We start from the raw sequence: 25,653 nt of genomic DNA on the forward strand, positions 1-25,653 counted from the left end.
TAGCACAATTCAACAAGAAGGATTAAGAATGTGTATCGATTTAAAACTTAGTCAAAAAGCTGCTAAAAACAAGCATAAAGCTAAATATGAATTAAGAAATTTTTGTGAACAATATGGTTTACCTCCTGTTGCTCCTTCACGACGTAAAAATAATAAAAAGAAGTCTTCACATAAATATTATACTAAAAAGAAATATTCAGCTACCAAATCACCTAATAAGTTTTATACTAAACCCAACAAGAAATATCATAAAAGATAATAATATAAATACATTATTTATATATTAAATAATATAAATAATATTAAAAAAAATTATCGAGCCGAGCCGAGCTCGAGCCCAGTTTCTTATCGAGCCGAGCTCGAGCTCAATAAATGAGCTCGATAAGTAAACGAGCCGAGCTCGAGCTCAGCAAAGCTCGGCTCAGCTCAGTTCAGTTCAGTTCATTTGCAGCCCTAGTAGCTTCGAATGACATGTTATGTATTGAAGGAATGCAATTTTATGTTATTTGTGAATGATATATATGATGTTAAATCAATTAAATGTCTATTTTTTATAACTTTAATAGTGCTATTTTGTATTTTTTATTAACTTTTAATGATTTTTGCAATAATTTTATGACATATAATAAATAAAATTAATTATATATATTGAACGTGTCCCCAGCATGTCGTGTCCTCCATTTTTTGAAAATTTGCCTGTCCGCGTGTCCATGTTGTGTCACGTGTCCATGTCTGTGCTTCATAGTCCATCATACATCTTGCGCTAATACCCCTCAACAAAATGGGGTTGCAGAACGTAAGAATCGTCATCTTCTTGATATGGCTCACTGCATTTTTTTTCTATGAGTGTGCCTCGGTCCTACAGGGGCGAGGCCGTTCTCACCACAGCCTATCTCATTAATCATCTTCCTACCCAAGTTTTGCAAAAACAAGCTCCACTTCAAGTCCTTCTCAGCTCAGAATCTTTGTTTTCCATTCCTCCTAAAATACTTGGTTGTGTTTGTTTTGTCCACAACCATTCTCCTACTCTTGGTAAGTTGGACCCTCGCTCTCTTAAGTGTGTTTTCCTCGGATACTCGCCTACTCAAAGGGGGTATAAGTGTTATCACCCTCCTTCTCGTAAGTGATTTGTGTCCATGGATGTCACCTTCTTTGAATCCTAATCCTACTTCTTATCTTCTCGAATGTCATAGTCATCCCTTCAAGGGGAGCCTTGGTGTGAAGAGATTCTTATTGTCTCTATTGCTCCTATGGTGGAACCAGTTGTTCTTGCACCACCTATTACTGGGACCATAGAATCCAATGCCACCAAGGACAGGGAAGGGCAAGTTTATGTCAGGGACAGACAGACAAAAAGTTACTTGGATACAAGAGACCACTTCTGCTCACCCACTGCCATCTCCTGCTTCCGATAAGAGTCCACGCAACTTTGAACCTCTTGTTTCTCTTGAGTCTACTGATATTGCTATTCCAAATACTACTGACCTTGATATTCCTATTGCCAAGAGAAAGGGCGTAAGATCTTGTACTCAACATCCTATCTCAAACTTTGTGTCCTACTCTCATCTGTCTTTCTCTTATAGAGCCTTTGCATCAAACATTTCCTCTGTTAGTATTCCTAACCATTTTCAGGATGCTCTCGCTGTCTCTGAATGGAAACTTGCCATGATTGAGGAAATAAAAACAGTTCGTAAGAATGGTACTTGGGAATTAACTGAGTTACCTAAGGACAAACGATCGGTGGGATGCAAATGGGTGTATACTTTGAAGCACAAAGCAAATGGTTTCATTGAGCGTTACAAGGCTCGACTTGTGGCAAAAGGCTTCACTTAGACTTATGGAGTAGACTATCATGAGACTTTTGCACCAGTGGCTAAGATGAATTCAGTCAGAATACTTCTCTCTGTAGCAGCTAATTTAGATTGGCCACTTCATCAGTTTGACGTAAAAAATGCTTTCTTACATGGTGATCTAAAAGAAAAGGTATATATGGACATTTCACCTGGTTTTGAGGATAATCGGACAGATGGTAAAGTATGCAGGCTTCAGAAGCATTATATGGTCTCAAACAATCTCCAAGGGCTTGGTTTGAGAGATTCACTCAGGTTATGCTTAAATATGGTTTCAAACAGAGTCAGGCAGATCACACTTTGTTTGTGAAACATTCCTCACGTGATAGGACTACAGCTCTCATTGTTTATGTGAATGACATAGTGCTTACAGGCGATGATAGTGAGGAAATACCCCTGTTGAAGAAATATTTAGCTAGTGAGTTTCAAATCAAAGACTTGGGAAACTTGAAATATTTTCTGGGAATCGAAGTTGCTCGCTCCAATGATGGGATTTTCATCTCACAAAGGAAATATGTTCTTGACCTTTTGAAGGAAACAGGGACGCTTGGATGTTAGGCCTGTAATACCCCACTAGAACCTAATCACAAACATGGTGATGATGAAGGAGGAGCAGCTATTGATAGGGGGAGTTATCAGCAACTAGTGGATAAGCTTATTTACTTGTCTTACTCTTGTCTTGATATTGTTATTGCTATCAGTATGATTAGCCAGTTTATGCATGCTCCTCATCAAATTCACTTGGTTGTTATAAGAATTCTAAGGTACTTGAAATCTTCTCCTGGAAAGGGTCTCTACTTTTCCAAACAAGATCACCTTAGAGTGGAAGCCTATACAGATGCTAATTGGGCAGGGTCAATAACTGATAGGAGATCAACATCAGGATATTGTACCTTTGTGGACAACAATCTTGTCACTTAGAGGAGTAAGAAACAAAATGTGGTGGCTGGATCGAGTGCAGAAGCTGAGTTTAGAGCTATGGCACAAGGTGTGTGCGAACTCTTGTGGATCAAACTATTGTTGAGTGATCTAGGGATAGGTCAGACAGACTCTATGTGGCTATATTGTGATAATAAGGCTGCCATCAACATAGCTCACAATCCTGTTCAACATGATAGGACAAAGCATGTTGAGATTGATCGCCACTTCATCAAGGAGAAACTAACTAGCGGCATGATATGTACTCCTTCTGTGAAGTCAAGCGAACAACTAGCAGACATCCTCACCAAGGGAGTTGGGAGTAAACCATTTCATGACATTCTAGGCAAGCTGGGCATGCGAAATATTTTCGCACTAGCTTGAGGGAGAGTGTTAGAATATTTTCTTGTTTCCTTATTTAGATTAGATTGTGATTGATTGATTGATTGTGTGTAAAAAATTGATGTATTATTGATTGATGTTTGTTGTGTTTACAATAAGTTCTATATATAGAAGATGGTATGTAGTAGGTGGAGTAGTAGGTGGAGTAGGTAGGTGGAGTAGTAGGTGGAGTAGGTAGGTGGTAGGTTTTGGTACATTTTAACAGCCCCCCGCAAACTCAAGGGGGATAGGAACTAACCAACTTGAGTTTGGAGAGAGTAACAAAACAAGAAAATACATAAAAATAAAAGATGATAGGAGACACTGTATGGTCGTGTCAGACCGTTGGTTAAGACACTATATGGTGGTGTCATAACGTGGTAGAGGACACTGTATGGTGGTGTCATAACGTTGTAGAGGACACTGTATGGTGGTGTCATACCGTTGTAGCAGATAAAGTCTGGACAGGTGACGAGGTCACACCGGACCGATGTAGAAGCTAACCGGAATCAATGTCGGGACAGTTTACAGAGTCTTGTCGGACCCATGAAGGAGTTAACCGGAATCAATGTCGGGACAGTTTACAGAGTCTTGTCGGACCCATGTAGAAGACAGTTTATGGGGTCATGTCGGACCGCTGTAGAAGACAGTTTACGGGGTCATGTCGGACCGATGTAGAAGACAGTTTATGGGGTCATGTCGGACCGGTGTAGAAGACACTGTATGAGTGTGTATATAAGCTGCCCAAAAGATATACATGTAAATATATATATCGAGCCCTCAAAAGTCGCGCCCTCAAAAGGCGCGCCCACTTTATCAAAAGATGTGCCCGACAGAAATCATCGAGCGGCGAGCCATCAAAAGGCGCGCCAGACACGCGGCGATGCACGTGACCGACAGAACGCATGTCGGCCTCTTCGTCAGGGTCTTTATAAACCGAAGCGGAGGCTGAGGCTTGGAAGCATAACAAACCAGTTGAAACCTCTGCATTCTCAGAGAGCTTGTCTCGAAGAGCTGCAAATCTTGAAACACTCTGTAACCAACCCTGTCTGACAGTACCAATCGGTAATCGCTGCTTCTCTGAAACACTTAGCAACCCAAAAACATGGCCTCTTCTTCCCGTTCAGCTACCCAGAACATGGCCTCTTCTTCCCGTGGTCTGTTCACTCTCTTTCCCGACCTCAACGAGTCCACAAGAGAGATAACCGGTGCGGTTGCCCGTGTACCTCAACCAAGTGCCCCTGAGTTTGCTCCGCTGACCTTTCCTATGCGGTCGGTGGAGCAAAGAATGGCAGCACAAACAGATATTGAGGCCAATCAGTATACATTGAAGTCATGCGTGGAGACCATGACTGCGGTCACAAACCTGTCGCACCGGCTTCAGAGTAAGACAAATGAGGTGCAGCAGTTAAACTCCCAACTGGCTCTGCTCCAATGCATGTATAAGGATGCGCGAGCAGAGATTTGTGTGCTAATAATGGAGTTTGAAATCAAACGGAGGAGAGATGATTTTTTTTTTTTTTTTTTTTTTTTTTTAATATAATATAATAAAAAGAGATATATATATATATATATATAAAATAAAGAAAGTGGGGAACAAGAGTGTATCAAGAGCACCAATCGGTGTCCCCCATGTTTTCCTCCTCCAACCGAGACCCAGAGAGAGGGAGATTGAGTGGGTGCATGATGATGATGTTGGGTCCATGGAGAGAGAGAGAGAGATTGCCCTCCTTGAGTTTGATCTGGCCAGATCCAGATCCAGAACAGGTACCCCTCTCTGTTTGACCTTTTTCTTCCCCACAAGTATCAATTTTCAAAGGCCTTGGATTAGTTTTTATACTCGAAGCTCTGATTCAGGATCTTCAGTCCAGCGTAGGAGTATGATGAGAAATCTTGCAGTGGGAGTGGTGACAATCTTGCTTGTCGTGGCACAGCTACCGTCGGGGCTGACCCTCCCATCCACAGTACCTGCGTTTCTCTGGTCGCCTCACCAAGATGGATTGTTAAACATCAGAGTGAAGGAAGCTGTAAATTATCAAACTCTCTCTTCAAAGGAGTTAGCCAATTCTGTAATGTCTGAAAGGGGGCTGTTCTAGCTTACTGTGTTCGGGGAATGAAGCTCAACAGCCTCTGGATCTTGCACTTCTTTTTGTTGGGAGAGAGTTACAATCGTCGGATATTTTTGGAGCCAAACATGCAGACTCAGAACTTGTGGACTTTCTCAAGGTCTCTTTTACAAGGTTCAATTTTTCTTTGGCATTCCCCTATATTGCTGCTTCAGAGAATGAAGAGGTGATGGAAAGTATGTTGATTTCTGAGTTTACAGAAACTTGTGGGCATAATTTTGGTGCCAGTAAAGTTGCTTTCCTGGAGTCCTGTTCTTTAGAGGGAGGAAATTATGAAAAACTTGCAGAGAAGTTCAAAAGGAGTCCTTACAGCTATGTTTGGGTAGCTGCTGGTAAGCAGCCAGATCTTGAAAAGCATTGTGAAGACCAAACCATGGGATGGTAAGGATGGAGAAATATTTGAGGAAGATGAATTCTCCCTTGACGAACTTATGGGGGAAGAATCTGTGAGCAAGGATGAGTTGTAACCAGCCCAGATTGTTGCAGACATGGTGTTCGACGAAATGTCCCAGAGGGATTTTGGGTTTGCTTCGGCGAGGTGGTGTTAGAGCTAATGCACAGCAGCCAAAACTTTTTGTTGGAATGATCCTCATTCTCATCTTTGCTGAAGCCTTGGCCCTGTATGGTCTGATTGTTGGCATCATATTGTCTTCTCAAGCTGGTCAATCCAGAGCAGACTGAGAAGATGGTTTTCAGAGAGAGAGACCGTGGGTTTGTTTTGTTGCCATTTGTTTTGTTGCTTTTCTCCCCGACATTCTGGACTCCAAGGCTGAAGGAAGGAACAAGTATCTAGAGTGAAGGTATGTGTAGCAAATTCTAGCGGACTAGGTTGAGGTCCGGCGGGCGGCTAAGGTGAGGTTGCCGCCCGCCGGGGAAGCGAAAATACTAGGTTCTAAACCTGCTCTGATACCATGCAAAAAATTGATGTATTATTGATTGATGTTTGTTGTGTTTACAATAAGTTCTATATATAGAAGATGGTGTGTAGAAGGTGGAGTAGTAGGTGGAGTAGGTAGGTGGTAGGTTTTGGTACATTTTAACATTGTGATTCCTTAATCAGTCAATCAATCAATATAAAAAGGTGATTCCTTAATCAGTGTCTTAGGGCTTCCTTTTGTAACAGTTGATTGATTAATATAAAAGAGGATGACATCATAATCATCACTCAAGCTTTGTATTCTCTTAAATTACAAAGCACACTAGCACACCACAAATAAAATAAATCTAATAACACTAAAGAAAAGAAAGAAAAATACCATTTTCACTCAAACTTTCATCCCCCATTGCCTAATTGGAAAAATTAAGTACTCAAACTTCAACCCGTGTTTCAATGTGGTCCTCTCATCACCCACATTTCATAATTTTGACAGAAAGTGATTACAAGAGCGTGTGTTCAATGAATTAAAGGAAATAAAATTATAGGACAATTTACACTTTTCACGCTCCAACTTTATTTTAAATTCCACTTTGGTCCCTAATTCTTACTCAAATTTTAAATGATGGGTAGCGGGAGGACCATATTGAAATATGAGTTGAAGTCTAAAAACTTAATTATTGCAATTAGAAGTTGAGAAACCAAAGTAAAATTTCTGTGAAAAAGTGTAATTTATCCCAGAATTTAAACAAATTCTGCAAAATATTTCTGAGTAAGAAAAAGAAAGTAGGACAATAATATTTGTAAAATGGTAGCACATTCAATTAAAAAATATCAAAAAAATGCAAGATTCCCTGGCACTGTTAACTTTAATAAAATCATTAACTCTAAAGAAAAGAAAAGAAAAGAAAAGAAAAGAAAAGAAAAGAAAGAAAGAAAGAAAATAAGAGAGGTACATCCAACAGTAGAGATATGAAATTGTAGGCGGAATACTTCTTGAGAATTGATCTACTGTAAAGTAGGCAAAGCCATTACACATTTAGTAAATTTCTGGTCACATGTTTGAGGATCAAATCATTGATTTTCATTTTCTAGATGCAAATTATATTTTAATGCAAATCTCTAGTGTTTGGTTTCCTGGAATGCAGTGGAATGAAATGATCATTCCATCAACATGTCCATTCCCATATTTGGTTGACTCAAAAAATAATGGCATCCACCATAAGGGAATGATCATTCCGTAGGGGGGAATGATCATTCCGTAGGGGAGAATAAGGAATGACGATTCCATTCAAATTCATCTCATTCGAATGAACCAAATAGAACAACAGCTCTTCATAATCCTTATCTCGTAATAAAATTATTCTCGCAGTTCAAAACATTTGCAATTACCCATCAGTGGGGGAAAAAAGGGACTTCGATACGTGGCTTTTGTTCACATGAATCAGATCTAATAGCATTACCAATGATTTTTTCATATAATAGTTAATTATTAAAGCATTCACTTATTATATACTTAGGAGGGGGAGGCGAGGTTTTCAAATGAAAACTAACCAGATTCAACTTCTTAGCTAGCTGGGGGATGCCACAACGATCAGAGAGACCATTATATATCTGCAACATATATGCCAATCAACAAATGTGAAATGTTTCAGAACCAATGCAAAACTATATAGGGATTGAGCCCAGAATAATAATCTGAAGTGAAAAGTACAGGATTATCCCGGAAGAACTGTTCCTCATATGCAAGTGCTTCTGCAATGCTACGGTTCTTATTTATGTCCTGTAACAAATAAATTAGATCGAGCTTAGCCTAACTAGTTCAAATGATATTCACTGTAAAGGCAATGTAACTAAGCTAACTCATGACAGTAGTAATAGTTTAAATCTTAACAGAACAATAATTTAAAATGCATCTTGCATGTGACTCTTAGACTACATAATAATACCTAGAAAAACAAATTGGAAACAAGTGATTTCAAAATAATGCAATACCCAACAAGGACCAAACATATACATACTACCAAGTGACAATAACAAAATAAGCATCAATAATATATTGGTGAATAATGTGGCAAATATTACCAGATTAACATTCATATATACCACCAACTATTAGCTATACTGGCATCTCTTGCCAATGGGGATGGCAACGGATCAGGTTTTTCAGGTTTCACGTGAGAATTCTTGCTTTTAAACTCAAATTTTAGTGATATAATTTCATATTTTACTATAAACTTGACAGTTCTAACCTACCTACCACTATACTTCACCCTACCCAATCAATGCTCTCTCAAACTATTTATATTAAAATCGGGTTGGAACAAATACAATCGGGTCAGGGAATTTTGCCATCTTGCCACCCCAAATGAAAAGTTGTACGGCTCAAGTCCTAGTCGTAATAGGAACATGATGTGTGTCATGCTCCTCAAAGAGGGGCTGGGAGCAAAAACAAAAACAATAAAAGGACGGATATTGCAAATATAGTTTTGAACAGTTTACCTCCTGACTGCGATTCACAACACCAATGTAACCTAGGCGAAGTGGAACAACTTTTCCAAGCAGAAAATTGCGGGCATTAGTTCCCCTGTCCATTATGTCTAGCTACATCATGAGTAAAAGTACAATAATAATTAATAGTGTCACTCAAGCATATAACAGAAAGAAGACTAATTTATAATCACAAAAAAATGCTAAAGAAGGGAAAAACAGATATTATAATGTAACACGGACCTTTGTAATTACGCCAATAGTCCGGGAACCTGTTTAGCCAAGTTTTGGGTAAATGAATCAGCATAGCAGGTGAAGATTGACAAACCTCATATACATATAGCTGTCTTAAATAAAATTCTTAGAATTCTAGAAGAGGAGTAAAAAACATGTTTCCAAATCATGTCATCAAAACAAGCAACATTGAAAACCTACCAGTTGGATCGGCCTCTTTAGCCATCTGCAGTGCATCAGATGTTGCCAGATCAGAATTTGCCGGACTAACTGCCAATATGATGCAGGCTTCTTGCTTTATACAAGACATTATCATCTTCCTAATCCTTGCTTCTATATCTCTAGGTTGATCTCCCACAGGAACCTTAGTGATCCCAGGTAGATCAACAAGAGTGATATTAAGAACATTTGGAGATGAGATCTTCAAGCGAATTTGCTTATCTGAAACTCCCTTGTTATATCCAACTTCTCTTTCAGTCTCAGCCTGAACTAACAAGGGGTGGGGGAGAAAGTACAAGGGTTAAAGCATATTCCTTTCTTCAGCAGAAAAGAAATCAATAACAAAAAATGAATGATTCATGTAGGTACCAATTTACCTGTTCCATTAACCGCATAAATACAAAAATAAAAACAGACAATAAGACATATTCAATAATGCATAAGGGCTGTTAATTTGAAATAACAAAAGTTCATAACACACAAAGGAATGGGGAAAACTCATGGTTGAGATAGGTGATAATTTCAGTACTTTTGAGATAAGGGAAGGAATTCCTGAAATCAAGTATCCAACAAGGAGAAGAAATGAGCTTTTACGTAAAAAAAACTCACACGGAAAACAATGCTTCAATTCATAAATTTGTGAGAATATTATCGATTGTCATAATTACATAATATTCTCACAAAATTATCATTTTTGGGAAATCCAAATGGGTGCAAAGGAAAGGAACAAACTTGTGTCACAGTTGTCACCATTTTTGTTACCGTCATTGTTTGATGTAGCCACTAAATATCCGGCACCTTTATTCCTGCTTCCACAAGCAGGCAGCTATATTCTCTTTAGTAAACCGAAAAACCAAATTTAGCAACTATGTAGTTATTATTATTAATTATTAGTATTAGTATTGTTGTGTCTTTAAATAAAATAATTCTTCGTGTATATTATAAAACAAATCTATCACCAATGGACTGAAACATTGATGATACAGGCTGTGATTCAATAAAACTGGTGAACATTCTCATCAAAATGAGATACATAGATAGAACACTTGACATGCAGTGTTTATGCTGGCAGTGGCAAGCATAAGCTGTGGCAAGTTTGGGAAGTCCCTATTTTAGCTAAAAAGCCAAAAAGTCAGTACCAAAAAGTCAATTTTTCTCTTTACTTTTCTGTACTTCTTTTCCTAAAAAGTCAAAACGTCAACTAAAATAGCTAATTCCCAAAACAACCCCAAGGAATCAATAAAATTGGTCACACTTCCAGCCTATTTAGTCAAAATTTTTATACATGATAAGACTGTTGCTGAGGTCCAGATTAATCCAAAAGCACAATCTCCAGTTCAAAACTTAAGGTAGATGCAGTCCATCCCCATCAAGTTTTGATGTACAATTCTGCTTTATTTCCCTCTTTCCTATACAGAAGCATTACAAATATGTCAACATGAACAGTCATTTTTTCTTCTCTAAATTATCCAAGTTTTAGTGCTAATATGTGACTATCCTCAGTTTGTGTCAACATAATAAATTCCCAGTGCAGTTGTGAGAATTTGAAGAAAAACGCGGGGGGGGGGGGGGGGGGGGGGGGGAGGAATGTATCAATCAGTCTCCGGCTATGGATAGTATCAAATTATATGCTTCTCTTTGGGCATCTACCAGCAAAAGTTCTTAGATACTAATCTGAGTACATAATCAGGGATAAATCGACCACCTTCATCCTTCTCATTCCTCTTTCTGTTACTAAACAGTCTAGCTGTCAGCCTCTTAGGAATGTTCTTAAAATTATTGCGGTCAGGTCTGCGATAGATAACCCTGGTTATCAAGCATTTAAGCCCTTTGTAGAGGCAATAATGGCATGCTAGATTGTATTTTATTCCAGGTCAGTCATTGGTTTACCTTAACAAAATTGCATCAGTTGTAAGTTTAGAGAATAGAAATAGATAGGGAATGAGTGAGACCTCATTCCCTTTTATATTGATAATAATGTGTAATTACAGGAGTGCCATCAGGCATAAATTATAGGTCAGCCCATTACATCAATCAATGAAAAATAAAATAAAATAAGAAAAAAATATGTGCAATGTTATTTCCTATTCTAACACTCCCCCTTAAGCTGTTGTGAAGATATCTCTCTGCCCACCTTGGTGAGAATTCCATAAAATGGTTTATTCCCTATTCCTTTGGTAAGAACATCCACCAGTTGATCACCAGTCTTCACAAATGGAGTGCATGTGATGTCACTAGTGAGCTTTTCCTTGATGAAGTGCCTATCAATCTCCATGTGCTTGGTTCTATCATGCTGAACCAGATTATGAGCTATGTTGATAGCCGCCTTGTTGTCACAGTACAGCCTCTTGGAATCAGTTTGATGAATCCCCAAGTCTCTCAACAATAGTCTCATCCACAACAATTCGCATGCACCCTAAGCTACAGCTCCGAATTCTGCTCTGCACTAGATCTAGCAACCACTTTTTGCTTCTTACTACGCCAAGTGACCAGGTTGCCTCCAACAAATGTGCAATACCCAGAAGTCGATCGTCTATCAGTGACTGATCCAACCCAATCTGCACCAGTAAAAGCCTCCACACTAAGATGACCATGTTTTGAGAAATAGAGGCCCTTTCCTGGAGAAGATTTCAGGTATCTCAGAATTCTCATAACTGTCTCTAAGTGGGTAGTTATAGGAGCATGCATAAACTGGCTAACCATACTTACTGCAATAGCAATGTCTGAGCGCGAGTGAAATAAGTATATAAGCTTCCCTACTAATCTCTGGTATCTCCCCATGTCAATTGTCTCTCCCCCTTGATCTTCACTTAACTTCTGACCCAGTTCTAGAGGTGTGTCACATGGTCTACCTCCAAGCATCCCAGTCTCCTTTAGCAAGTTAAGTACATACTTCCGCTGGCATATGAAGATACCATCCTTAGATCTAGCTACTTCAATGCCCGGAAAGTACTTCAAAGTGCCCAAATCCTTAATTTCAAACTCCTTAGCTAGGTACTCCTTCAACCGAGGCATTTCCTCAACATCATCCCTTGTCAGAACAATATCAACATAGACAATTAAGGCTTTAGTCTTACTAAGTGAGGAGTGTCTGACAAATAAGGTATGATCAGCTTGACTCTGCTTGAACCCATATCTCAGCATAGCTTGAGCAAACCTTTCAAATCAAGCCCTATGAGATTGCTTTAGTCTACAAAGTGACTTTCGGAGCCTACACACTTTACCCTTGGACTTAGCATCTTCGAATCCAGGGAGAATATTCATATAGACCTCTTCTTTGATATCTCCACGAAGGAAAGCATTCTTCACATCAAACTGATGTAGTAGCCAATCCAAATTTGCTGCAAGGGAGAGCAGTATTCTCACAGAGTTCATCTTAGCAACCAGTGCAAATGTCTCCTGATAATCTACCCCGTAAGTCTGAGTGAAGCCCTTAGCAACCAATCTTACTCTGTACCGTTCTATGGAACCGTCTGCTTTATGTTTTACAGTGTACACCCACTTACAACCAATTGGATTTTTGCCTCTAGGTAACTCCACTAACTCCCAAGTGTCATTCTTGCTAAGAGCTCATATTTCCTCCATCATGGCATGTTTCCACTCAAGAATAGAGAGAGCATCCTGGAAACTGTTAAGCAGACTCACATACGAAATTTTAGAAAGAAAGGCTTTATAGAGGGAGATAGATTAGAATATGAGACACGATTAGAAATAGGATGCTAAGTATATGACCTAACCCCCTTATTATTAGCAATAGAAACATCAAGATCTGAAAACTCAGGAATAGAAGCATTAAGATCAGAATTACTTGGACTCTCAGGAGAGGCGAATGACTCTGGACGCTTATCCAGAGAAGAAGTAGGCAGTAGAGGATCAGAAGTAGTGTCTTGCATCCAGGTTACTTTATGTCTATCTTTGTTCTTGACATAACCTTTGCCTTCTTCCTTTTCCACAACAATTGTTGGCTCAATATCCTCTATCTGTTAAACCACTAAAGGCAGTGAAACAGGAATCTCTTCATACCAAGGCTCCCCCTGAAGGGATGACTATGACATAGGAGAGGAATGAGACACTAGGGAGGTCTAAAAGTAAGACTGATACTCAAAGAAAGTAACATCCTCGGAGACAAACCATTTGTGAGATGGAGGATGATAACACTTATAGCCCTTTTGAGTGGCAAAGTAACCCAGGAAAACACACTTAAAAGACCTAGGATCCAATTTACCACGAGTGGGTGAATGATTATGGACAAAACAAACACATCCAACGGTCTTGAGGGGAATGGAGAACCTAGAAGATGTGGACCCGAACAAAACTTGAAGAGGTGTTTGTTTTTGAAGGACTTGGATAGGAAGACGATTAATCAAATACGCGGTAAAGATGGCGATTTTTCCGTTCTGCAACACCATTTTGTTGACGGGTATTAATGCAAGAAGTTTGGTGAATAATGCCATGAGTGGCGAAATAACTGGCAAGACCAGAGTCAATATATTCCCTCCCCACCCCCTCCTCCTCCATTATCAGAATGCAAAATTTTTACAACCGCCCCAAATTGAGTGCAAACCATTTTATGAAAGTTTTGAAACACAGAAAACACCTCACTTTTATCTTTCATCAGATATACGCAAATGGCCCTAGAACAGTCATCTATGAAAGTAACAAACCATTTTTGACCTTTTAAAGGCACAAAACGTTACAGGTACATCAAAATGAATCAAAGAAAATGGAACTGAACTTTTATTAATAGAAGGAGCAAAAGAAGCTGTGTTGTTTTCCAAGTTGACATGACTCACATTGAAAATCAGACACATTATTTTTCTCAAAAACAGAAGAAAATAAATGTTTAAATAGTAAAAATGAGGGATGTCCTAAGCGACAGTGCCACAGCCAAAGGTCTTCCTTGGTGGATGGTAACTGAATAGATGAATAAGCCAGCTCGTCTGTCTAATCCAGAATGTAGAGACCATGGGCTTGTTTGGTTTGTATTTGAGAAACATGTTTTGACATAAAAAGTACGAAAATTTGTTTAGTTTGGTTTTTTTTCAAAAGATGTTTTGAAAAATTATTTTGAGAGAGAGTTTTGGAAAAAAGTGATTGATTTGATGTGTATGAGAGAGGGATTTGTTTGGAAAACTTGTAAACCAAACAAGTTTTGGAAAAAAATTTTGGGAAAATTTGTTTGGTTTGACTACTTTTGAAAACTTATTTGTAGAGAATTTTTTCCAAAATTTTTTGAGAAACACAAACCAAACAAGGCCCATGTTCCTCTCTACCACTGCCAATCCTCTTCCTCGTGTCAAAGTCCTCAAACAGACAATGTTCAAGAAAAAAAACGTCACGCTACAATTCAAATCCCGATTAATACGACTCAAAGATAAAAGATTAACACTAAAATAAAGAACATGAAGTACAAAGGATAAAGGAAGGGAAATGGTGGCATGAATTAAACCTTTCTCAGACACAGACAAAATAGAACCAGCAACAATACGCACTTTTTCCTGACCTGACAAGGGGTTATACTCTGAGAACAAATTAGAGGGACTAAACATATGGTCTAAAGCACCAGAATCAATAATCCATGGCACAGTCGTATGAGATAGCAAGGCACATATGGAGGAAGTCAAGTTACCTGAATTAGCAAAGGAAAAAGAGGATGCACCTGTGGCAAAAGTAAAGGCACGACCGTCTAGCAAGTGGCGAAGAGCAATCTCAAATTCCGAGGCAGATAAACCTGAAGCATCAGCAGCCGGTGAGACAGCTGGAGATGAAGGTTGTGGATCAACCGTGTCAGAAAGATGTGCCCAAGCATTGGCCCCTCGGCCTCTAGACTGACCAGACCTACCCCCTCGAGTACCAGGACGGTCTCCTCGACCACCAGAAGGAGTCCCATGCAGTATCCAACAAGTCTCTCGTGTGTGTCGAAGGTCTACAGCAGTAGTCACAGAAAAGATTATCCTTCTCAGAGGAAGGACGAGAACCACGAGTCACACGCTCTCTATCTCGAGGGGGTGCAGAAACCAAGGCAGAGCGATCAATAGTGGCAGAAAGAAGCATAGCAGAGCGACGACTCTCCTCATTCTGCACAAAAGCAAAGGCTTCCTAGAGAGAAGGAAGCACGGCCATGCCAAGTACTCTGCTCCGACCTGGATCATACTCCACATTCAGGCCTTCCAAGAACCTGAAGACCCACTCTTGCTTCACAAACTTCCGGTAACCAGTAGAATCAGTGGTACCGACAGGCTTGTAATCCTGAAGGTGATCGAGTCGCTTCCACCCATTGCTAAGGAAGGTAAATTACTGGAGGATAATCATCTCACCTTATACCAACCTTTCAATGGAGTGACGTAACTTGAAAGCCTGGGAGAAGTTCCCCTTCCTAAAGTAAGTAGTAGCTACGGCCTCCCAAATATTTGGGCAGTGTCCACAGACAAGTAGCCCTCTCCAATCTCCGATACCATAGAATGTATCAACAAGCCCATAATGAGAGAATTGGTGATCTCCTACCGATCATAATGAGGTTTGTGGTACTAGGTGCCTGTACCCTCCCATCAACATACCCCATCTTCCCTCTGCCCTTCAAGAAAATAGTCAAACACTACGACCATACTAGGTAATTCTAACCATTGAATAAAGAGGTGGTGATTTTAAGGCCAGGGTTGAGGTTATTAGTCATAGTAAAAGGGATAACAGAACTCTCGCCCTGAGATGACTGAGAGGAAGTAGATTCACTAGTTAAATATGCCATAGAGACTACTAACTACTCCTCAAACACAATGCCAATCACAAACCCGAAAGATGATAGTGGAAGAACAAACACAACGGTCACTATGGAAGCATAAAGAATTAAGAACTCATTATAAGCTTCTTTTTTTTCCTGTTTTACATCACCAGAAGATCCCAGAAGGGAAGAAACGAACTCAGGCTACCCTAGAAGGGCAGGCGAACTCGACCAGACCAGCAAGGAGGCCAGTCGGCCACCTAGGGGCCCTCGGCTATGGCTGGAGGGGCCTGCCGAAGGAAAGGGAAGAGGCTGTCAGGTGGCTGGAAGGCTGAAGGGTGGCTAGGAGGAGTTATAAGGGTGTGTCGTATGGTAGGAAGAAGAGAGGAGGCAACTGGTTGGGTGGCAGAGAAAGAGAGATGGCTATGGCATGGATCTGATACCATGTAAGTTTAGATAAGAGAAAGAGATAGGGAACGAGTGAGACCTCATCCCCTTTTATATTGATAATAATGTGTAATTACAGGAGTGCCATCAGACATAAATTATGGGCCAACCCATTACATCAATTAAGGCAAAATAAAATAAAATAAGAATAAAATATATGTAATATTATTTCTTATTCTAACACTTATTATAACATCAGTCATGTTGGATATCACACTCATAGGACATGCCCTGACCATAGTCGGCATATTGAGAATCATATCGTAAATCAAAATCCAAATTTAGCGAATCGTGAACTGAATTGAATTGAGAATCGTTAAGATTTAGTAGAAACTACAAAAACTAAAAAAATAAATAACGTTTAACAATAGTATATATAAAAAATAAATTAATTAATTAATGCGGTATGTGTTATACAATAATTCTTATAGAAGGACATGATTACACAGCTACTCAGGAGAGCAAGACATGTGGGTTCAAATCCCACCAACCATAAAATTATAATCTCTCTTCATATTAAAAAATGGACTTAGAATCCTCCTATGTTTTAAAACCTAACACATTTTAAAAGTTGTGTAAGCTTATTGTTCAAAAAAAATAGTTGTCAGACCATTGGGTCTAACTAATCTAACCCCTATAACATTGAACCATATTTATTTCACTAAAATAACAATAGATAATTCTTGAGTGCAAGTTACTTTAACCTAAACATCCTTGGAAGATATATTATGACATTTTTCTAAGGAAAAAAAAATTGAGAAATTTTTTTTAAGAACATGTTGAGTTGAGTCTGATTCGATCTTAATGGATTCTTAAAAAAAATAAAAAAATAAAAAAAATAAAAAATAAAAAATTCCTTTGATCACCAAAATAACAACAAATCATGCGTAGCCATTGGTTATTTTTGCACAAACACTCTAAGAAGTAATATTTATGTCATTTCCACCAAAAACAAAAAGATAAAAATGAGTCGGGCCAGGTTGAATCCAATAGTTTCAAAAATTGCATAATCGTAAAAAAATATATTGAATTCCAAAATAGATTCAACAATATCGTATTGATCTATGCATGAATCACAAATCGAATCGTAAATTGTAAGATTTTGATAAAAAGAGGCCCCAACACATGTTGGAGAGGAGTCTAAACAAGTCCTATCAATGTTTTCATATTTTACAAGCACACATAATTTCAACACTTGGGGACATGCGTGTCTATTGTTCTAGTCGCGGCACAAATTTGAAAAATGAATAAATAAATAATTCTAGTCGCGGCACAAATTTGAAAAATGAATAAATAAATAACTAGGGCTAAGGATTAAAATCAAGATAAAGTCAATTTACACATATTAATAACTACATTTTTACTTTTTTTTTTTTTTTTTAATTTTAAAAACCAGACTAAAACTTTTAATGTATTCAAGAATAGAGCATTTACCATTTTGATAAAAGTTGTACGTATATAAATATATGGTAATAAAATAGGGGATCACTAGTTAAGTTGTAAAATTCGACATATCAACCTTAAGATTATGGGTTCAAATATGGTAAGGAGACACTTTGTGCTATTAATGACAAAGTTTATGGTTGCGTTTGGTTTAGTTTTGGAATTGTGATTCTCTTTTTGGAGTTGTAATTTAAGTGTGGAATTGTGAGTTGAGTTTTGAAAAGATAAAATTTGTTTAGTTATGAATTTTGAAAAGTGTTTTGAAATGAATTTTTGAATTTTGAAAACAACGGATTGGGTCTACCCGGTCGTCCGCCCGGACATCCTCTCGAACATCCGGTCAGCTGACCAGAACAGTGCAATTTTTTATTTTTATTTTTTGCAACCTATTATTTGGAAAAAAAAAATAATTTATATTTGTTTTAGATATTTTTTAAATATAGAAATTATTTTTTTTAGATTTTTTATAAAAATAATTTAACAATCCCACCACTAACCATCTTTAACACTGTATCATTAAAAAAGTTTTGAAAAGTGTTTTGAATTGAGTTTTAAGTTGTGTATTTGGTTATGAGTTTTGAAGTTAATTTTTGAATTGAGTTTTGAATAATTTTGAGTTGTGTGTTTGGTTATGAGTTTTGAAAAGTGTTTTGAAAATTTTGCCTTTGGAATCATGATTCCAAAGGCAAACCAAACGGAGCCTATATTTTACCCAATCTACCCCTCTCATACCCTCACCCAAATGAGGACTAAACTGGTTTTGCCTTTATTATATTGTAATATATAGATAAATAGGTTGTTAATATTTTCATGCATATATAAGCTACTATCTGTTGTCATGTCCCTGATGTGTTCGCATTCCAAATTTTTGAAAATTAATATGTTGGCTCAACCATATTGTGTCATGCCCATGTCCAATATTTGCATCCGTGCTTAGACTTTAACTTAGTTCAACAGTATTTTCCACAAGGCTGGCCTCTGGTTGCAAATAGCAATTCATCTAACTTGGTCAATTGGCCCCTATCACGCCCCTTGTTGAATGGCTTATGTTATTGAACATTCTAGACCTCGTTGCATATACCCAAATTACTCTCTTAGATTCCCAAGCTGGATAACATGGGGGGTAAGTTCTTGGTAGAGGCCATGTTTGGTTTCATTCTCTGAAGAACAAAAAAAAAAAATTGAACTAGTTTGACAAAAATAAATATAAAAAAAAAAAATTTGAATATTTAAAAATTATTTTTTCCCTCTTTAAAAAAAATAAAAATAAAAAAACTATATAAAAATGGTAAGTGCTTTTGATTTTTTTCATGAAATTAATTTGTCGCTTTTTAGGAAAAAAATTTAAAACAAGTTTCTAAAAACCAAACCAAACCAAACATGGCCCATTTCCAAAGAATGTTACATTGACATCAACATGACAATCTAGATGAGTTCCAATCCTCTCTCTATGTATTAGTTTTCTTCCATCAAATACAATTTTTCCTTTCAATCAATATCAAAGTATTAAAAGGCTTTACTGAGGCTCACCTCAAGGCTAAGCTAAAACGCATTAAGGCTTTGATTTACACTCACCAAAAGCTTGCACAACACAATCTAAGGCATGCACCTTACATGCCTTTTGTGCATAAGCATATGAGAAGTACGCACACGAAAAGGTTGTCTTAGGCTCTACTTAAAGTTAGTCTAATATATGGTTTAAACATAAAAAGAGCAAAAAAAAAAAAATCCACTTTGCAACTATATTTCATAGGAAAATTTACGTAAATGACCAATCAAGAAAAAAAAACACAAAGTTAATGCTCAAGAAGTTTGATCACTAAAGCTAAAAATGTCAATTTCACTTTTAATGAAGACAAGCTTCCTTCTTTGCAGTGAAATGTTCGATGCCTTAAGGAGAAATGTATTTACATCGTTATATTTACTTTTTATTTATTTTTTTACCATTTTAAAATATTTAATTTATTTGCTAAGTATTAAAATTTAAAATTCGAAATACTTGCCTCACCTCATGAGGAGTAAAACACCTCAAGTTATGCATTCACCTTTAAAAACTTTGATAAATCTTTTTTTTTTTTTTTTAAAAAAAAAGGAAAAAGAAAAAGGGAAAGAAAATAGCATAATACTCTAAGATTCAATCATTATTTCATGAACCCGGATGAAATTTTAATGGAAGATACTCGTATCGTTCATAAAAATTGAAATAATAACCTATTTGGCATCAAAGAGTAGTTGGATGAAGACGATACTTTATTAATATTTAAATTCAGTCATTTCATTTCAAACGTACAAGTCCCTAGTCTAAAAAGAAAGATTTAAAACAATTTGTTTGATACTTACACAAAATAAATACAAATCGATTGGCAAATTTGAATTAGTTAATTGTGAAAAAAAATAATTTTAATTCACTCAACCAAACCTCCCATTTGTAATGAAGGTTGATGTCGCAAGGCAAATCTTTTGAGTGTGCAGCGGAATAAATGTCATGTTTGGTTTGGTTTTGAAAAACTTGTTTAAAAAAAAAAAAAATTTGAAAAATTAAAAATTAGTTTCATAAAAAAATTGGAAGTCCTTATCATTTTTATATAGTATTGTCTTTTTGGAGAGCATAGCTATTTTTAAAAAATTCAAAAAAAATATTTTTCATGTTTTTTTTTTTTTTTTTGTCAAACTAGTTTCTTTTTCTTTTTTTTTAATTCAGAAAAAAAAAAAAAAAAAAAAAAAATCAGAAACACAAACTAAACATGGCCAAAGTTTTGCCTATGAGGAACTTGAACTCCACCTTGATCCAAGCCCGCCTCTCTTTCGACCATCCAAGTGTTGAATCTTCACCCGTCTTGACATATTAGGCCTAATGCTTTGTCAAGCAAGAACAACTCCTTTGAAGAAATCTCGCACTTCAACGCTTGCCTCAAGTTGCACATCTATATGGCCAATCGGTTGCTTCACTGCACCAAGCTCACCAATCAGCAAGATGCTCGCCTCACCGAAGGGTCCAATTGTGAGAACGTTAGATTTTTTGTATATATGGTACTATATATTTTTTGTATATATTAAGGATTGAGTGAATAATTCGTTTTTCTTTTTTTGTTCTAATGTTAGATTGTTATATAAACTAATGTATTCTTGTATTACAAACATTGAATATACAGATTATTATTCAGAAATCTTACATGGCATCAGAGCCGTCTCTGAGCCCAAACCCTAGAAACTGTCTATGAGTCGTGACTCTCTTTGCATGCATTCGGTTCAATCGAAGTCACGAGTGCCTCTTGCATCTTCTCAGGCTCCTCATCTGCTTCGTGCTTCGTGTCTCCTTTGGAATCACGACCACGATTTCTGGTCTTTCTCTCTCTAGCATCGCGACTTCTTCCTTTCTCTGGTTCGAAGAATCTCTGCATGATTCTTGCGATCCAATTGATTCAAAATCGCAAACCCTAGCTTCGCGATTGCCTCTAGTTCACAAAGCTCTAAGGCATGACATCTCTTTCCTATCTGACTCGAAATTGCCTTGGTCTTCTCTAGTTGGTGACTTTTCTCTCCCTGGATTCATGTTCTACTCTTGGTTACTATGGTTTATTATATATTTTGTTTGAAGCTCCATCTCTCTAGATATTACAATTTGCTCACAAAAATTTCTAAATATTCTATTTTAACCCCATATATTACAATGTCGGACACTAAAATTCAAGCCATTAAATGCAAACTCACTGGTGTAATTATCCCTATTGAGCTAGTTGTAACAACCCGGGCCTGTGATTAGCTAATAAACCTTACTTAAGAATGCTTAATCAGTAATTAACATGAAATTCTGAGTTAATTGCATATGCTATATGTTAATTGTGTTTATATCTGTCCATGGTAGGAATATTTGTCTGTATTTCTGTTTTGGTATGCGAATTAAAGGCCTTATTGGCATCCGATCACGAAATAGCCTAGGTTAATGTGTAATTTGGAATTTTTTGAATATTATGGTAGGTTTAATTAAAAATCTGATTCGGAACCAAATAATTAGAATAAAATAATCACAATTAAGAATCCTAACCCAAACTTAATTCAACTCGATTAACTAAGCCTATATAAGGCTAGGAAGACTTCTAGAACACACTTTACGCACCTTCTTCATCTATTCTGAGCTCATAAACGTAAGAGAGAGGGAGAGCTAGAGTGAGAAGAGAATTCAAGAAGACAAGAGAGGAAAAAGCTTGAATTGAGAAGAAATTTGAAGCATTTCACTTGAGAGCTCAACCAACTAAGCATCTAGAACACAATTGAACACCTAAGGTAAGAATTCAAGCCTTTAGTTATGTAATTGAGTCAACTAATGCATGGATTCAAGAGAATTTAGAGGTTAAAGACATGAAATGAACTAAGGAAGTAGGAAAGAAGAGTATTCCATGCATGCATGCGCATTTCATGAAGTTTTGAAGTTGTTTTCAAAATAATTCCCACATGCATGTTCTTATCTTGGTTTTGTTAAAAGAATGTTTTTGAGCTAAATGACTCATTTGATCATGTTTTGGAAGGTTGAAGTTCATATCAACTCATGCATGTTGTGTTTTCAAAGTTTCAAGTTTGATTTTGAACAATTGGCATGTTTTTGGGCCTTGATTTTGCGAAATGATCTTTCATTCATGAGGTTTTATAAGTTTAAAAGTGTTTTCTCAAGTTTTTGCCCAAAAGAACGAGTTTTGATGCATTGAAATTGAGTTTTGGAGCTTAGAGAGCACTCTGGAACTCTTCGCTTGAGCGGTGAAAGTCGCACTTGAGCGAAGAATGCAAGCTCTCAGAAGTTTTGTGGAGTTTGGGGGTTGGCTCGAGCGGAAAAAGTTGCGCTCAAGCAACCACCCTTTGTTTTGAACCTTGGCTCAAGCAACCAAAAGTTGACTCAAGCGTAAAAATCAATCTCCCAGTACTTTTGCAGACATGAGCCTTGGCTCGAGCAACAGAATCTACGCTCAAGCAACCACCTTTATTTTTGAACCTTGGCTCGAGTGACCAGAAGTTATGCTCGAGCGTAAAATGAGAGCTCTCAGAAGTTTTGCAGACCAAGGGGTCCGCTCGAGCGAAGGAAGTTGCGCTCAAGCAAACTGCCCTGTTTTTAAAATTTTGACTAAGTGTTTTAAATTACATTTTGACATCCTCATTGCATCTTAGGCATTCCTAAGCCCTAATTAAGACAAAATCTGAATGATATAATATGATATGTTTTCTGAAATGTTACTTTATGATTAAATGACTGATTGTCCAACTTTCTGAAATGTAATCGTGGCATACTTAGCACCATGTGATATCAGTTATCTGTTACCTGTAACCTGGTACCAGAGATTCCATTATGGAACTGGTTAAGCATAACCATTATAAGTTCTATATTTGCTCTATATCTGACCGTCCCATGTGACCATGGGTCATCTGTACATCCCATATAATTATAGATCATCTATTCTGTTAGCACTAATGGATGTACCACGTATGACTATTTATGAAATTCTGAATTTTGAATATGAATTTGTTTCTGAATCTGAACTCTGATTTCTGAATCTGTTATGGACATCATTCATTAAAACATTTACTCTGTTATTATTCACTAGGCTCCAGCTCACTATATTACTTATATATGTAGGTGATCAGGCACGTGACCAGGCTCAGTGATGATTTCCTGGAGATCTGTTCTGTCAGCTAACCACTATGCCTCTTGAGGAGGTTTCCGTTTTGAGAAGTGGTCAAGTTTTGTGAACTATGTTTAAGACCTTTATTTTCTTTTATTTAAGCCTAGACAAGTTTTTGTACGTTCTGTATATGTGGGTAACGTATGATTAATGTAAACATAACGTCACATATATGTATATAAGTTTTAAATTTTCTGTCTCATATACGTCTGCACAGCTCTATGGACATTATATACATTGTTATTTACTTCTGCTAGCCCCTTATTGTGTTCATCTATTTCAAAGGCCTTCGGTAATCCTAGGATTATCGGCCAGTTACGACGCTAAACATATAGGGGCGGGTTTGGGTCGTGACACTAGTGTTATGAAGAATTTTCTCCTTGGTCAAAAAAATGGGGTTATGTTTCTGGTTCTGTTCCTCATCCATCAGACTCGAAAAATAAAAAATATCTGACTTCCTGTGATACTTGGGATTGTGATAATGCCCAAGTTTTGACATGATTTCATAATTCTGTGGATGACCGTATTAGAATGATGTTTTCCAAATACAGTACTGCTAAGGAGGTGTGGGATTATTTACTGGGTGTTTATCAGCAGTCTAACTTTTAGTGATTTGAGTTGGAAACAGCTATTCAGAGTGTTCATCAACAAGATCAAACCATTCAAGATTTTTATATTGAGATGACAGGTCTTTGGGATCAATTAGCTCTCATGGAACCATCTATTCTCAAGGCACTAGACGCTTATGTTGAGTTTCGGGAGCAAGGTCATTTAGTGCAGTTCTTAACGGCTCTCTCCCCTCAGTATGAGGCTATCCATGGTGGCATCCTCCAGCAGTCTCCTCTTCCTTCTATAGATACTATTGTCCATGAGCTCCTCTCCAAGGAAACCCGTCTTAAGACGACCAGTCAAACTCTGCCTCCATCTGTCTTTTTGGCTCCTACTCAGCCCCCTCTGTTGTAGACCCCACCACCTCATCAGCTTCAAGCCACTCCAAAGCCCAAGAAAGGGCCACTAGACTCTGATGAGTGTGCCTTTTGCCATCAGAACGGCCATTGAAAGTACAATTGTCCCAAGAAGGGACGTCAGCCTGCTCAGTCTTTCCAACCGCCTCAGACACAATTCCGAGGTCCTGCTCCGAGTACTCTTCGGCCTCCTGCTGCTTATACCGCACCTGTTCCGGCTCCTGATCCTAACTTGGCTTCCTTGAGTGCCCAAATTGATCAACTTCAGCATCTCTTGTCCACCTCTCAGCCATCCCCATCTGCCCTTACTCTCACCTCTCTTCATTCAGGTTTGTTTAGGTCCTCTTCAGGTATCTCCTCTTCTGTCTGGCTTTTTGACTCTGGTGCCTCTCATCATATGACTCCTCACCTTTCCTAACTTCAAAACTGTATCACCCTTCCCTCTCATATTATTGTTAATACTACTAATAGGTTTGGTATGCATGTTCTATCTATTGGGTCTATCTTACCCTCTGCCATAGCTATTGTTACTATTCCTTCTGTTCTTTATATTCCTCAGCTATCTGTCAGTTTATTATCTATCAGTCAATTTGATGTTTCTGGTTTTGATTTTATCTTTTCCTCTTTTGTCTGTTATGTGCAGGATTGGGTGTCCAAGAAGCAGATTGGGACCAGCCATAGAGTTGAAGATCTCTATGTGGTAGAAAGCTTGCATCTTCTTCTATCCACCTCTCCAGTTGCCTTGTCCTCGTTTCAATTAGATTCTCAGTCGAGTCAGTTTTATTTATGGCATTCTCGCGTAGGTCATTTGTCTGTTAATTGCTTACGGTCTTTAGCTCAGTCAAGATTATTGGATAAAGTTTCTCCTAGTTAAATTGATGCATGTCGAGGGTGTAAACTTGCCAAAATGTTAGCTTTACCATTTAATAAAAATACTTCTGTTTCTGTTTCTCCATTTTCTCTTCTGCATACTAATGTCTGGGGACCCTCTCCTGTTCTCACTAGAGGGGGTTCGGCATACTATGTGTCTTTTGTTGATGATTGCACCCCTTATACTTGCGTTTATCTTATAACTCATAAATCTGACTTCTACCAAATATATCGTACATTTCAATCTATAATCACTACACAATTTGGGGCTACCATTAAATTGTTACGATTTGACTTGGGTGGGGAATATTTTAAAACTGAGTTCTGTGAGCATTTGGCCAACTTAGGTACCATTCATCAAACCTCCTGTACTGATACACCCGCCCAAAATGGTCGCGTTGAGCGTAAACACCATCATCTCCTTGAAACAACTAGGTCTCTCCTTCTCT

The 25,653-nt window shown here is 37.7% G+C and overlaps 1 protein-coding gene across 4 annotated transcripts in view; it reads right to left on the reverse strand.

Annotated features, from left to right (window-relative positions):
• The window catches only part of LOC114295557 (dynamin-related protein 3A), a 98,436-nt gene that overhangs the window by 62,090 nt on the left and 10,693 nt on the right, over nucleotides 1-25,653 (reverse strand). For all 4 annotated transcript variants that reach the window (XM_082892338.1, XM_028239821.2, XM_028239820.2 and 1 more), the window contains exons 2-6: nucleotides 9,075-9,357; nucleotides 8,883-8,911; nucleotides 8,652-8,753; nucleotides 7,864-7,932; nucleotides 7,704-7,763 (exon numbers count right to left, since the gene is read on the reverse strand). In XM_082892338.1, coding sequence (XP_082748464.1) covers nucleotides 7,704-7,763; nucleotides 7,864-7,932; nucleotides 8,652-8,753; nucleotides 8,883-8,911; nucleotides 9,075-9,357 — 543 coding nt within the window. The remainder of the gene's footprint in view (nucleotides 1-7,703; nucleotides 7,764-7,863; nucleotides 7,933-8,651; nucleotides 8,754-8,882; nucleotides 8,912-9,074; nucleotides 9,358-25,653) is intronic.

The sequence above is a fragment of the Camellia sinensis genome, chromosome 10 (assembly GCF_055761805.1).
Source record: "Camellia sinensis isolate YWXY chromosome 10, ASM5576180v1, whole genome shotgun sequence".
In the NCBI taxonomy this organism is placed as follows: Eukaryota; Viridiplantae; Streptophyta; class Magnoliopsida; order Ericales; family Theaceae; genus Camellia; species Camellia sinensis.